General features: G+C 42.8%; 1 protein-coding gene and 1 non-coding gene across 2 annotated transcripts in view; both read left to right on the top strand.

The window, feature by feature from the left end:
- rk (rickets) overlaps positions 1 to 14,116 on the top strand; it is an 824,128-nt gene that overhangs the window by 679,771 nt on the left and 130,241 nt on the right. The window contains exon 9 of the mRNA XM_067144502.2: positions 4,089 to 4,229. Coding sequence (XP_067000603.2) covers positions 4,089 to 4,229 — 141 coding nt within the window. The remainder of the gene's footprint in view (positions 1 to 4,088; positions 4,230 to 14,116) is intronic.
- Positions 8,478 to 8,549, top strand: TRNAE-UUC (transfer RNA glutamic acid (anticodon UUC)). Its single transcript has one exon. It is a non-coding gene; the product is annotated as a tRNA-Glu (tRNA).

The following is a 14,116-nucleotide window of genomic DNA, read 5'->3' as shown; positions in this document are numbered from 1 at the left end:
AAAAAATCAGTGAAAGGCGTAATTGCATTTTTCTTAAAATATAATTTTCTTAATAGCAACAAAATTAATATCTTCTGGAGTATTGCACCTAGAAGCATGACCTCTCTTTCAAAATGCCCACTATCTTTTGCCTAAAATGAAAAATCCGACTTCAGGTCCCTGTCCGCGTAACGGGTCACATAACACAGTAGCATGTTGCCAATAATCATGAGTCGGCGGATACAGAATGGGTCTCGACCCACAGTTGACCACGGCTGGTTCATGGTCTGACAGCTCTGCACTCCAACCGACCAACCGAGCAGAGGAGGGGTGGCCACGTCTCTACCGTGGTTCTACGCCTCCGTATTCGAGAAACGAAGAGGGGCTGATCCCCGCCGTCAGCTGTCCTGAGAATGAGTTTTCCGTGGTTTCCCATGGTTTTCCATTCTCCTGCACTAAGACGAATGCCGGGACAGTTACTAGTATAGGCCACGGCCGCGAACCCTCTCACCTTCTTCGCACATCTCCTTCCCCGATACAAATCTCCTGGCCTGAGAGACGGCGTCAACGTTTAGGAGGTCGCCTCCCCCTTGGAGGAATGAAATAATAATAATAATAATAATAATAATAATAATAATAATAATAATAATAATAATAATATTTGTTTAATGTCCCACTAACAAGTTTACGGTTTTCGGGGACGCCAAGGTGCCGGAATTTAGTCCCGCGGGAGTTTTTTTACGTGCCAGAAAATCTACCGACACGAAGCTGTCGTATTTGAGCACCTTCAAATACTACTGGACTGAGCCAGGATCGAACCTACCACTTTGGGGTCAGAAAGTCAGAGCTCAACCGTCTGAGCCACTCAGCCCGGCCTAAGTTGTAAACAGGAAAGCGCAACGTATCTATTGATGTATTTGGAACAAAGTGGGAAGCTGATAAATTCGCATAAATTCCTCCACAAGTACACCCAGAATACGAAAATATGTTCCAGATGCCCCTACTATTGCTGGAGAGTATGTCATAATTCACTTAAACGTTCTCCATTTTCTCTTTTCTCCAACTTCTCACCTAATTTTATTTGCACATTTTTCTGATTTTTACCATACACCTCCTTCCTATACTCTTTTCATACAGTTTTTCTACTTTTAGAATTACCACAGATTGTTTAAGAAAGGTTTGATATCTTTTGTCTCCACCACTGGATTGTTCGTACGCATTCAACAAGAGGTCATCAGTGTAGAGAAGTAGTTCGGTTCCTTTACTGAATGGTCAGCGTCGTAGCCTTCACTTAAGAGTGCCCCGGATTCGATTTCTGGTCGGTACACGGATTTTATCCTCGTCTGGTTAATTCCTCTGGTTCGAGGAATGGGTGTTGTGTTAGTCTTAATCTGGACTTAATTCATATAAGGAGACGAACCGAAGTGAATAGGAACAGGCCCCAAAGAAAATGAAGAAGTAACTTCTTCCTTGTAATTACCTTACTGATTAATACATATGTTCTTCACATTTACATTCAAAATATCTACTGAGGAAACACAAGACTTGCAACCACTAAGGCTTCATGAGCTACCGTTCTGTTCCATGTAATGTAAAGTAAGTAATGTGATAATAATAGTAACACTATTCAAAGCACAAGACGATAAACAGCATTGTGTAAACTGAATGGTGGTCTTGCTCCTAGACCGAATTGTCAATGTACTAGTTCTTTTAAATGCCGAGATTGTACGATATGGAGTGTCAAAACTACTTTTTCCTGTCCTTCAAATATCTGACTACGTGCCAGGTAGTGATCTTTGGATCCGTAGGCCAACACACTACCACTGGTCAAAAGAGGGAGCTCTTGCATATACTATAGTATGAAAATTTGGTCATCTACATATCTACGTGTGGGGTATTAATTTAAACTGCCGGATTCCTATTCAGGATCACTCACTCCTTCGATAAAATGCAATTAAAAGTGCTCTTTTTGTCATTGTAATCAGTTTGGTTCGGCCCAAGCAGTTCCTTGGTTACTACAACACTGCATATCCAAGTAATATAGGCCTATTATACACACGACCTAGGAACAGTCAGCTAACATTCACAGCCTTAGAAACCGTTAATTTAACAACCCCCGCCCCCCATGGCACTACAGCCCTTGAAGGGCCTTGGCCTACCAAGCGACCTCTGCGCAGCCCGAAGGCCTGCAGATTACGAGGTGTCGTGTGGTTAGCACGACGAATCCTATCGGCCGTTATTCTTGGACCGGGGCCGCTACCTCACCGTCAGGTAACTCCTCAATTCTAATCACGTAAGGTGAGTTGACCTCGAACCAACCCTCAGGTCGAGGTAAAAATCCCTGACCTGCCCGGGAATCGAGCCCGTGGTCTGAGGATAAGAGGCAAGCACGCTATCGCTACATCGCGGGGCCGGCTCTTAATTTAACAATACCTTAAGAAATAATCACTTTTGTGATTGAGTCCATTCTAGAATTATTTGTTGGCAGCTTTACATTTGTTCAGCACTTGAAATCTACAGATCATACAGGGTGGTCGGAAACGACGTGAACTCGATATATGAGTTAGAGAGTTGGTCATACTGATAAATAACTTGGAAAAAAATAATCCAATATCTTGTGCCTTTGTCATTTTATCGGCTGCTGAAAGTTAGCCAATCAGATCGTTTCGCGGATGAATTCAAATGGGCTTTACCAGGTGATGTTGGTGTTGTTAAATCTACTTGAGAACCTTGCCGAGAAATCTGCATCAAATATGAACACAACGTGGGTTTCAGCCGGTGTCACGGTACCGCGATCCTGTCAGCTTGGAGGTCCGTGTTCAAACCCTTCCCCTGGCAAATTTCTTTTCTAGGATTGGTGCACTCAAGCTTGTGTTAAGCCACGTGCAGATTTACCAACACCACTTAGCAAAGCTAATTTAAACTTTCCCGCGAATCGAACTGATTGGCTAACTTCAGAAGATGATAAAATTGCGACGTACTGAGATACCGATTTTTTTTCAAATTATTTATCAGTATGACCAACCTTCTAACGCTCAAATACATGGTTCATGCTGCTTCCGACCATCCTGTATGTTCCAATCATGATTTAATTTTTAACATCCAATAGGATTTGTCTGCGTATACTGGTAACAATACACAGGGTGTCCAACAATCCCAGGCGGTGATAAAAGGGATGAGGAAAATTAACATGAGTATAGGATATAACCCTTTTGCTCATCCGGAGTCAACTGCGATTTGCAACTATAATTTATCAGGTGGGAGTCTTCACCGTCGTTCTGCTTGGTCTCAGTACAATTTATATTTTCAAACGATGGTGCGGGTTGAAGGAACGTTGTATTCCTGTAAAATTCGATGATTTTGACGGATCTTGGTATTTAATGTGAACTGGACACCGAGAAAAAAAAAGGAAGGAAGCTTGTAGTTACGTGACTGTTGACATTTTGATCATTGGCACTCTACCTCCAATTTCGTGTGTAATTCGAACGACAAGGACTTTTCATTTCAAAAATCGCACGTGCATTGACTGGGACTCAAACTGTGGCCACCCTCGTAAGCAGTCAGTGACTATGCCACTCGGTTATGTTGATCCTCAAACACTGAGAAAATATGGAGGTCTCAAGATATAACTGATTTAAGACGTAGTAGGGGCTTCTTTCGAGGCATTCGGGCCGCTAATTCCCTTAAACCGACATTAAGTTAGTAGTGCCATTTGTATCTGAACAAATATTTCGAATTAGAAGATTGGTTACTGTCCTGATTCCTTTTATCAAGGCCTGTTGTTATTGAACAACATTTCTCCTGGCTCGATATGCATCGTGCCTAGGCGTAATCGCTTTGGAACACTGGTTCTCTTGAGATCTCCGAAGTTGAGCAATGTTGGTCATCCTTATTTCCTGGGTAAATGACTTATGATGTTGGCTATCTGAATGTAAACTGCGACTCAGTATGAATGATCAGCCTTTCCTTGGCTTAGCTAAGAGTGAATGTCACCAACAACCAGTATTGTGTTAGGCATTTCTTTGTCATGTATTTTGCTGGACATTGGTGCGTTATCAGTACATTGTTGGGTAAATGTCCTAACTTGTGTCTTTTATATGTTTGTTCAGGATATTGTCGGATACACGGGACCTCACGCAGTTTCCTACGCTGAACGGCACATCGTCTCTGGAGGAGCTGTATCTGGATCGATCTAGTCTGAGTTATGTGCCTCCAACACTGTGTGAAACTTGCCCACGACTCAGGAGTCTGTAAGTACTTCTTCAATTGTGTTCTATACTTAACACGTCTAAGTAGCAACTAAACCCATTTAAGGACCAAATTGTTAGGTCCTCTGAACTTTCTTTTCAGGTTTTTTGTATGCCTAAAATATTTTAGGATTTCTTTGGCAATGGAAAAATACCTACATCATCAAAATGTTCGTAAGGGGATTGCATTTCACGTAGGGTATACGAAACTGAAATAGGTGAAACATTTCAAATGTGTGTTCTTTCAGGATTCTTGTACAGTAGGCTAAGTGAAATCGAATCAAAATGTAACAAGTCTAATGCCGTGAGCTGGCAGTTCCGATAAGCGATATTCTGTAAGAAAGAAGTGAGCTCTCAGGAAAAAATACTTCGATCTGTTTTCAGACTGATATTACTGTACGGGAGTGAAAGCTAAGGGGTCTCAGATTATCGTATTAATGAGTTGGAAGTAACCGGCATGAAAGTAGTGAGAAGTAGTGGGACAAACAGATTGGAACAATGACAGGTAGGTACTAGGAATGAGTGGATAGTACTAACTTACGGATCTGTAAGTTGGAGGATGCAGCGTCTGAACAGCAGATTGTTCAAAAGTGCACACAACATTCTGGACAACAACAATGAAGACACGAGTCCGACAAAAGAGATTGGGGAACAGAACTAGAAAATCAAAGAAGAAATGACCTACAATACCAAGAAGCGGACACTGTGGTAGAACTGTGGTTCTTGATTAGATCTCTTTAGTCCTTAAAGAATCCATAATCTGCAAAGTAGATGCACTCCAACGACAATGGGTATTCTCACTAGCGAGTGAATGTCTATGATGATGATACTCTGACATACTAAAAGTTATGTGATATCTAACAATATGTAGAGCCCCTGAAGTTCGGCACGTATTCCACAATTAGGTGGAAGATTTAGGCAGACTTATTCGGAGATTCTATCAGGATACTTCCCGTAGTTCACTGTTATTTGTGCGTCCACTTCCGTAGTGTAACGGTTAGCGCTGTTAGCTGCCGTCCTCGGAAACCCAGGTTCAATTCCCGATACATCCGAAAACGTTAGATTGGCAGGAGGGCTGGCATGTGGTTAATACTTGCTTGCAGCTCACCTCCATTGGGGCGTGCCTGAAAGGAACTGCACTATCTCGGGCAGGGACATGAGTTTACTTACTGTTATTTGTAGGCGTAGAACCCCTCTGGTAACTTGCATAAATGCTCGACTGATTCATACTAGTAGAACGTGGAGGCCAAAACATTTGTTAAATCTCTCCAGAATGCTTTTCTAACCAGCCATGGACATGCATGGCCCTTGGAGATGGTACATTAACATGTTGGAATATCTGTTCGTTGTCAGGGAACATGAAGTCCGTAAAGGACTTCTACTGGTCAACAAGGAGGGATTTGTACCAATCCTTTTTCAGTCATGTAGTTTAACAGACCAATCACCTAAATCACGAGTACACCTGACACCAGTATGGAGCAAACATCAACCTGTAATATGCCTTACTGAAAACTTGAACCTGTAACCTCCATGGGCTTGTCAGACCTCAATCTTGCCATCACGCAGAAACTAATCGTATCTTGACTCATCTGACTATGTCTCTTGTTTTTCTCCGGAGCTCAATTAGCGACCTCTTGAGCAGAAGTGCTCTTTATCCTCCTGTTAACAAGGGCAGACTGGTGCGGCTTATATCCCAGAGAAACTCATGAGCGCTGCACGTCTAGTACCTCCTACTCTGAATATGTCAGTAATGGTCACAATAAAAATCATTCACAATCAAAATAATAATAGGAAATAAAACTAGTTGACAAGAGCAGGCATTGTTATTCATCAGAAAGCACAAATCTCAATGTGTCTTTGGTTGCCAATGGAGAATATCACGCAATTGGCCGCTGGTCACAATCATGAAACAACTAATATCTCAACCATGATCGGCCGCTGCACTATCGGCGGTGGATCCTAATGCCTTCAATGTGGGCTTTCCGGAATGCCCATAGTACGTGAAACTGGGAATATTGAATATCTTCACAAAACTGGATAGCCAGTATTACGTCCTATTCGAACTCGACTAACTCACGCTGAACTTCAATCTGATTACACAATGACCCCTCACAATTGAAACATATTTGGACACTAGCTCATGTACCCGTGCTTCGCTACGGAATCCGACATTGCGTACGGAATTCTAGGTAAAATACCATCCACATTGTAAGATTGTATTATATTACATTGCATTGGTCAGCGGTACCCGAGAAATAATACGGGGAGGTTGCCATACGTAGTTTCTCATATAAAGTCTGGGTTAAGGAATTTTCACTACAGGGCAGCCCCATTTCCTACTACTAATCTCAGTCAAGTTTGACAGTTTAGATTATACTGGCAGGCCCCCTTGTCTACGGCCACTCACAATAGATTTTGGGAGTTTCCATTGGAAATGTCCTTTTCTAATTCCAGTCACATTCGAGTTGTGGAGTTTTTATTATAATCGTCGGGTTCCATATCTACAGCTGGCCACACTCGACTTTGGAAGTTTTCATTATAATGGCAGTGACCCTTGCCTACAGCCAGTCAGTAGTTTTCATTAAAAGGGGAGACCCCCTTGCCGACTACCGTTCAAATTATGTTGTCCAAAGTTATCGTTGAAGTCACAATCGAGTTGGGGAGTCTTCATCGTAATGGAATGCTCCCTTGTCTACTACCAGTCACAATCTATTTGGGGAGAATTCATTACAAAGAAAGGCCCACTTTCCTACTTCCACTCACATTCGAGTTGGGGAGTTTTCATAATAATGGCATGCCCTCGTTTCCTACTGTCAGTCACACTCGACTTTGGAAATTCTCGTTATAATGGCAGGCTCCCTTGCCTGCAGCCAGTCACAATAAAATTATACTGCCGTTAAAATTACATTGTACATGGTTGTTGTTGTTGTTGAAGTTAGATTGTTTTATAAAACTCCATCGTTAACACATTTTTCGTTCGCCCGTGTGGCTGCAGAATCATAACTCTGTCAGGAGAGCTTACATGTGAACAGGCTACGTATAAGTGGCCATGGAAAAAACAATCATTCCTTAAATCTACACCAGCAACTTTCAAAAACTGCCCGTAAGCTGTGTTTGTTGTCATTGCGAAGCATACTTTAACGGGAAATTGCAGTCGTTTGAATAGGAAGTGGTAGTCTGAGGGAATCAAAGGAATGCCGGGGAGTTTTTCCCGCACTACATCACGTGAAGATGTTTGCTTCGCTATGTAAAGACTTTACTTGCAGCCTGGTACCATTACGAGGCTTAGGAGGTATCAGATTCCATAGCAGCATTACTGGTGCTCCAACTTTCAGACTGAGATTGTGAGGTGGAAAACCTGGTACATTTAAAGTGTGAAGGAACTCCGCGGGGCATTGAACCGCGTCTTCTATCTCCACCAAGGACTAATCTCACCACCTTAGTAGAAACTTTGTCCAATAAGGAATCATTGATGCTTGATGCGGTGTCGTTCTTAGGCGTGAGAATAGTTCTTTCCCGAAGCCAATTTGGCCAGCGAGTCAGTGCCGTACAATATTTAAGATAGGGAACAGAACAAATAGGAATCATCTCCCTTCATGGGTACAACAAGATGTGGTACAATTACTTCTCCAATAACAATGAGCTCCATGCTTAATGAATCTCATTAGTCAAATGAAAGTAAAATAGTGGCACCTATGAGAAACAGGAACTATAGTATACACGAGCTGTAGCTAAACAGAAAGGAAGACCTGGTAGAATAGCGTTGTGACCAAACTGAGCCTGGAAAGGTGAAAAGTATTCAGAATAAAGGAAAAGAAGAGGAGATAAGCTATGTACCGTATGAAGAATCAAATTTAATTTAATGTGCTGTACGACCATGAACTTCTCTTACAGAATTATATATTCTTTCTGCGATTTTCTGTATGTCTTAAGCAATCTTGCCCAAGCGGAATTATTAATTCTCACCTTGTTCGTATGTCATTATGTGCTCTCCAGCAGTGACTGAAGAACTGTGGCAGTGTGGTGCCAGTATCTCAAAAACGATTGGTTTTGGTTCATTAAAACGTGGCTTTCGGTTCCTCGCTTCCTAATACTTAAAATGAGCTTTATCTCGTCCTTGTACGACAAATTCCATTTTCGTCTATATTAACCTATGCTATTGGGCAAAGGGCCAACATCTAGGACAGTAGCTGAATTTTGAAAAAGTGCGTCTACGGGGTAGAAGGTGAACCTATATTCCTAATTTCAGCGTTCTACGTGGTCTAGTGGCTAGGATAGCTGGCTTTCACCCAGCAGGCCCGGGTTCGATTCCCGGCATGGGAACAATTTTTGAAGAAAGCAACGGGAAACTACCTCACTCCTCACTTCCCTAGTACGCCTCTTCAGTGATGCCTAGGCCATTTATGACAGCTGATGGCAGAGCTGTTGAGGATCCAACCAGCCTTAGGGCTGAAGACTGAACATGCACACACACGTCTTTTGGATCTGGATATCTGTTAATCAGTGAGTGTTACTTGGCTGTGTTACCAAGCCGTCCTTGTAAAGGAGTATCACTTCAAATTCATGTTCACCTGTCCCATGACCACTGAAATATTAATTCATGAAGTTCTAAAATTCAAGAAAATACTCTTCACCCAGAATACCCTCATTTCTTTCCCGAAGGATGAAGAATATTAAAAGTGAAATTCATTCATTTTATCTTTGGGGCATATTTCCTGATTGTTGGCAGCATTTGATGTTTAAACTTTTTAATATCTCTTTGTTTCAACAGCGTAATAGTATTAGCTTGTCAGGTCTGCTTCATGAGAAATACTAGTGGGACGTTCTGTTAAGGAAAATAATTCAAAGTTTTCTGGATCAATGCCTCTTGAAACTTTCATCTCTTTGTCTACGTCTACTCTCTTCTAAGTGCTATGTTTCTTACTTTTATGTCCATGGATTCGAATCTCATCTTTGCTTCACGAATTTCACTTCATCCAGGTAGAGAAGGACATCTTGTGAAGCGAAGATTTCATCCAAGTGCTTTTTGAAAACAGCACCCTATACCTAGACCAAAAATTTGGATGTCGAATAACTCAATGAATATTTAATTTTCACGTCCGCATTGTGTTATAAATGTTGTGGATGCAGGGAAATCCCATCCAATTTCAATATACTCTCTATGGATGACCAAAGACACGTTGAGCTTTGTTCTTTCGATGGAACGCAACGCCTGCTTTTATCGACGATTTTTTTGTCCTGGTATTATTCTGAATTCTGTAACCGGCCTCAATCTTCGTTGCATTTCTTATAGTGATTCCGTAAATCAGTATAGTACCTTCTCTATAATGTTTAGTTGTAATTCCCTCGAGTACCTTCCCTGAATTTTGTTATTGTTATTCCTCCCAATACATTCAGGGCTGTCTTTGCATTTTATTACAGGTGTTCTATCTTGCTGCATTTATTGCTTCTTATTAAGTTTAATTTTTCTAGTAACCAGTTTGTCAATGCAACGTTTCCCTTAAACTGTATTTCGGGAGTTTGTAAAAAGATAAAACATATTTATGTTGTTAATCTCTGATACGTTGTATGGAACTCTGGAAATGTAGAGAGGTACCCATGTTCCACTAATTTTTTTTACGATTGCGAAACCTGAAATGCTTGCGGAATATGTCTTAAGTTAATTCTTCGAGTAAATGGCGGGACCATCTAATGGACTTCGGTATCTTGGAAGAGGTCCGCACCTCGAGCATCAAGGCAATGATTGTCCAGTATACTGTAAACTTCAATGGGCTGCCACGCTACCCTCTTGCCTAACACATGCTTTCAAACTAAGGTATTCTCAATTGAAGGATGAACAACGTGATTTGAGAAGTCAACAGAAACAATGCAAGCAGGCCCTAAAGTCTAGTACAAATGTGTACCAAAGAAATATCCTCAACTGGGAGGATGCAACGGCTGACCGGCCGATGCAGTAGCATCTTGTTCACGATGGCATGATGAAGACATGGTTCGGACAGAAGAGACCGTAGAAACGAGCCGAAAATTCTGAGGAAAAATGACCTCGAGTTTCAACAAAAATAAGAAGATTTGGCAGCTTTTATGCGCCAGAATTACGTCAGAGCAGAGCTTGTGCTTTCACAATAGGTTTCCTATATTAACCTATGCTATTGGACAAAGTGTCTATATCTAGGACAGTAGCTGAATTTTGAAAATTCATTTCTTAGTGCGACTACGAGGTAGAAGGTGAACCTATATTCCTAATTTCAGCTTTCTAGGTCTTTTGGATCTGTATATCTGGGTGACCTTGATGAACTCGGAACACATGCTTGCCTTTGAGTGATTGTCTATGATCGTATATATTTAAATTCCTTACATGCCACGGCCACCTCTTTTCCTCTCATATTCCCAAAGAACCACAAATACACACGTCGATGTAGATATGAAGGATTTCTAGTTATCGCCATACCAAATAAGAACATAGAATATCTCCAGAAACTTACATGAACCAACAATAATAAAAACAGAGCTTTATTGAAGAACGGTAGACCTAAAAATCAAAGAGCACTTTCTCATTTGACTTCGGATTTCACTCCAGTCTTTCACAAATATAAAAGTAAATTGTTTTTATTGTTTATAGACCTCGGATTTTTAGGTGGTAATAGGTTAGAATTTAAAGTAATTTGGTTTGTAGGAAGTGTCATGCAACCCGTTGTACCATAATGTAGGAAGGGTAGCATCAATTCAAGGAGTTCTATAGGCTGTACTCCTAATATCTATGCAAATCTCATACCATAACCGTTGTACAGTGTAGGGTATACTTGTTACTGGCTAAAGTATGTTTGCATTCTAACCCATCAGAACCTAATAATCCGGACTCTAGTTATATATTATTATCCATCCATAATTAACTCTCTTCTTTGAAATGAGTTACATATATTTTATATCGACATGAAACACACCTTAAACTTTAACTTCTGTTGTATAACTTCACCAGGATACATCGTTACTGTCCAAGACCTGACACTGAGAGTATTAACGGGAAGTTTCACGAACTTAAGTGATCTTGTGACAGAACTTTACGACAGGCCTGTCTGTTCAGAGTAGTTGGAGTGGCACGACTGCCAGTCGTCTTGTTCGTTCATACTACACAGTGATTAGCCAATGAACCCGACGTTCCGTATTATTTAACGACGGGTGACAAGAATTCTGGAGTCAAATGGATGAAAGTGCATAACTTTCTAAAGTGGTATTTCCCCACTAAGTAACCACTCTCGGAAACTGTCTATCACGATACTGTGCGAAAGCATGAAAGGTAGAAGTCAAAAATGTCGTAACTTTTATTTTTTTGCTAGGGCTTTACGTCGCACCGACACAGATAGGTCTTATGGCGACGATGGGATAGGAAAGGCCTAGGAGTTGGAAGGAAGCGGCCGTGGCCTTAATTAAGGTACAGCCCCAGCATTTGCCTGGTGTGAAAATGGGAAACCACGGAAAACCATTTTCAGGGCTGCCGATAGTGGGATTCGAACCTACTATCTCCCGGATGCAAGCTCACAGCCGCGCGCCTCTACGCGCACGGCCAACTCGCCCGGTAACTTTTATTTACACTGATTGACAGAGCAAATGCAACACCAAGAAGGAGTGGTCAGAACTTCATGCCAATTGCAGGGTAGACTGACGTCACTGAGGTATGCTCATGATGTGAAATGCGCCGCTGTGCTGCGCACGTAGCGAACGATAAATGGGACACGGCGTTGGCGAATGGCCCACTTCGTACCGTGATTTCTCAGCCGACAGTCATTGTAGAACGTGTTGTAGTGTGCCACAGGACACGTGTATAGCTAAGAATGCCAGGCCGCTGTCAACGGAGGCATTTCCAGCAGACAGACGACTTTACGAGGGGTATGGTGATCGGGCTGAGAAGGGCAGGTTGGTCGCTTCGTCAAATCGCAGCCGATACCCATAGGGATGTGTCCACGGTGCAGCGCCTGTGGCGAAGATGGTTGGCGCAGGGACATGTGGCACGTGCGAGGGGTCCAGGCGCAGCCCGAGTGACGTCAGCACGCGAGGATCGGCGCATCCGCCGCCAAGCGGTGGCAGCCCCGCACGCCACGTCAACCGCCATTCTCCATTCTTCAGCATGTGCAAGACACCCTGGCTGTTCCAATATCGACCAGAACAATTTCCCGTCGATTGGTTGAAGGAGGCCTGCACTCCCGGCGTCCGCTCAGAAGACTACCATTGACTCCACAGCATAGACGTGCACGCCTGGCATGGTGCCGGGCTAGAGCGACTTGGATGAGGGAATGGCGGAACGTCGTGGTCGTGTTCTCCGATGAGTCATGCTTCTGTTCTGTCAGTGATAGTCACCGCAGACGAGTGTGGCGTCGGCGTGGAGAAAGGTCAAATCCGGCAGTAACTGTGGAGCGCCCTACCGCTAGACAACGCGGCATCATGGTTTGGGGCGCTATTGCGTATGATTCCACGTCACCTCTAGTGCGTATTCAAGGCACGTTAAATGCCCACCGCTACGTGCAGCATGTGCTGCGGCCGGTGGCACTCCCGTACCTTCAGGGGCTGCCCAATGCTCTGTTTCAGCAGGATAATGCCCGCCCACACACTGCTCGCATCTCCCAACAGGCTCTACGAGGTGTACAGATGCTTCCGTGGCCAGCGTACTCTCCGGATCTCTCACCAATCGAACACGTGTGGGATCTCATTGGACGCCGTTTGCAAACTCTGCCCCAGCCTCGTACGGACGACCAACTGTGGCAAATGGTTGACAGAGAATGGAGAACCATCCCTCAGGACCCCATCCGCACTCTTATTGACTCTGTACCTCGACGTGTTTCTGCGTGCATCGCCGCTCGCGGTGGTCCTACATCCTACTGAGTCGATGCCGTGCGCATTGTGTAACCTGCATATCGGTTTGAAATAAACACCAATTATTCGTCCGTGCCGTCTCTGTTTTTTCCCCAACTTTCATCCCTTTCGAACCACTCCTTCTTGGTGTTGCATTTGCTCTGTCAGTCAGTGTATTTAGGGAGACTCGGAATACTGAATGGTAAAACTTCAGGAGAGGTCCTTAGCTAACACTGCACAAGTTAAGAGGTTGAGAGATTTTGAGAGATTTATAAATATTATCTTAGGAGAGGTATACATTTTTATTGTGACTGCTGGGAGCCCACCAACCCACCCTAAATTTTCACATTTATAGTAAAAAATCACAAACCAGTCGACATTTCCCAAAATGGACGTTTGAAGGAACATTGCTATTGGCTGAATACACTCGATATGTCGTCACTGCTAATGATTCAATACATGCTTGAAATAAACCAGTGTTAATACATTTTCTAACCTCTTAAGGCCCGCTCACACCTACCGGAAGGGAGACGTAGAGAGAGTAAATTCCGAGAAGAATTTCTCCTGTATGCGCTCACACCTGTCGAGAGCGCGTCTCGTCATTTGGACAGATTATCGTCAAAACATATCTGTCAGTTGTGTGTGAATCGTTGGCCCAGCCGAACGCAACTAATGGATTACATGTTAGCTCTTGCTCTGCTGGTTGAAGATGCTGAAGGCGAAGAACAAAGGCAAAACCAGAGTTTCTGAGTTCACGGCATTAATTTATCTAGAAATTTAAGGGTTGAATTTTCAACATTGTTTCAATCGTTGTTGCGCCCTTAAGTTAAATTCAAAGTGTACTTTCGAATAAGCATTGTGAAATTTCAACTAATATTTCAAAGGTATTGCTATATAACTTATGACAATTGTGATATAGAAAAGTGTACTTTTCATGTAATTAAATAAGATTTTCGCAATCCATTTTTAACACAGTACAGTTCAAATGTCTCTCAGGAATGTGAATATACGCAGAGGAAGCAAACGCCATGTCCGACATGGACTCT

The sequence above is a fragment of the Anabrus simplex genome, chromosome 3 (genome assembly GCF_040414725.1).
Source record: "Anabrus simplex isolate iqAnaSimp1 chromosome 3, ASM4041472v1, whole genome shotgun sequence".
In the NCBI taxonomy this organism is placed as follows: Eukaryota; Metazoa; Arthropoda; class Insecta; order Orthoptera; family Tettigoniidae; genus Anabrus; species Anabrus simplex.
This window is presented reverse-complemented; position numbering and strand designations above follow the sequence as displayed.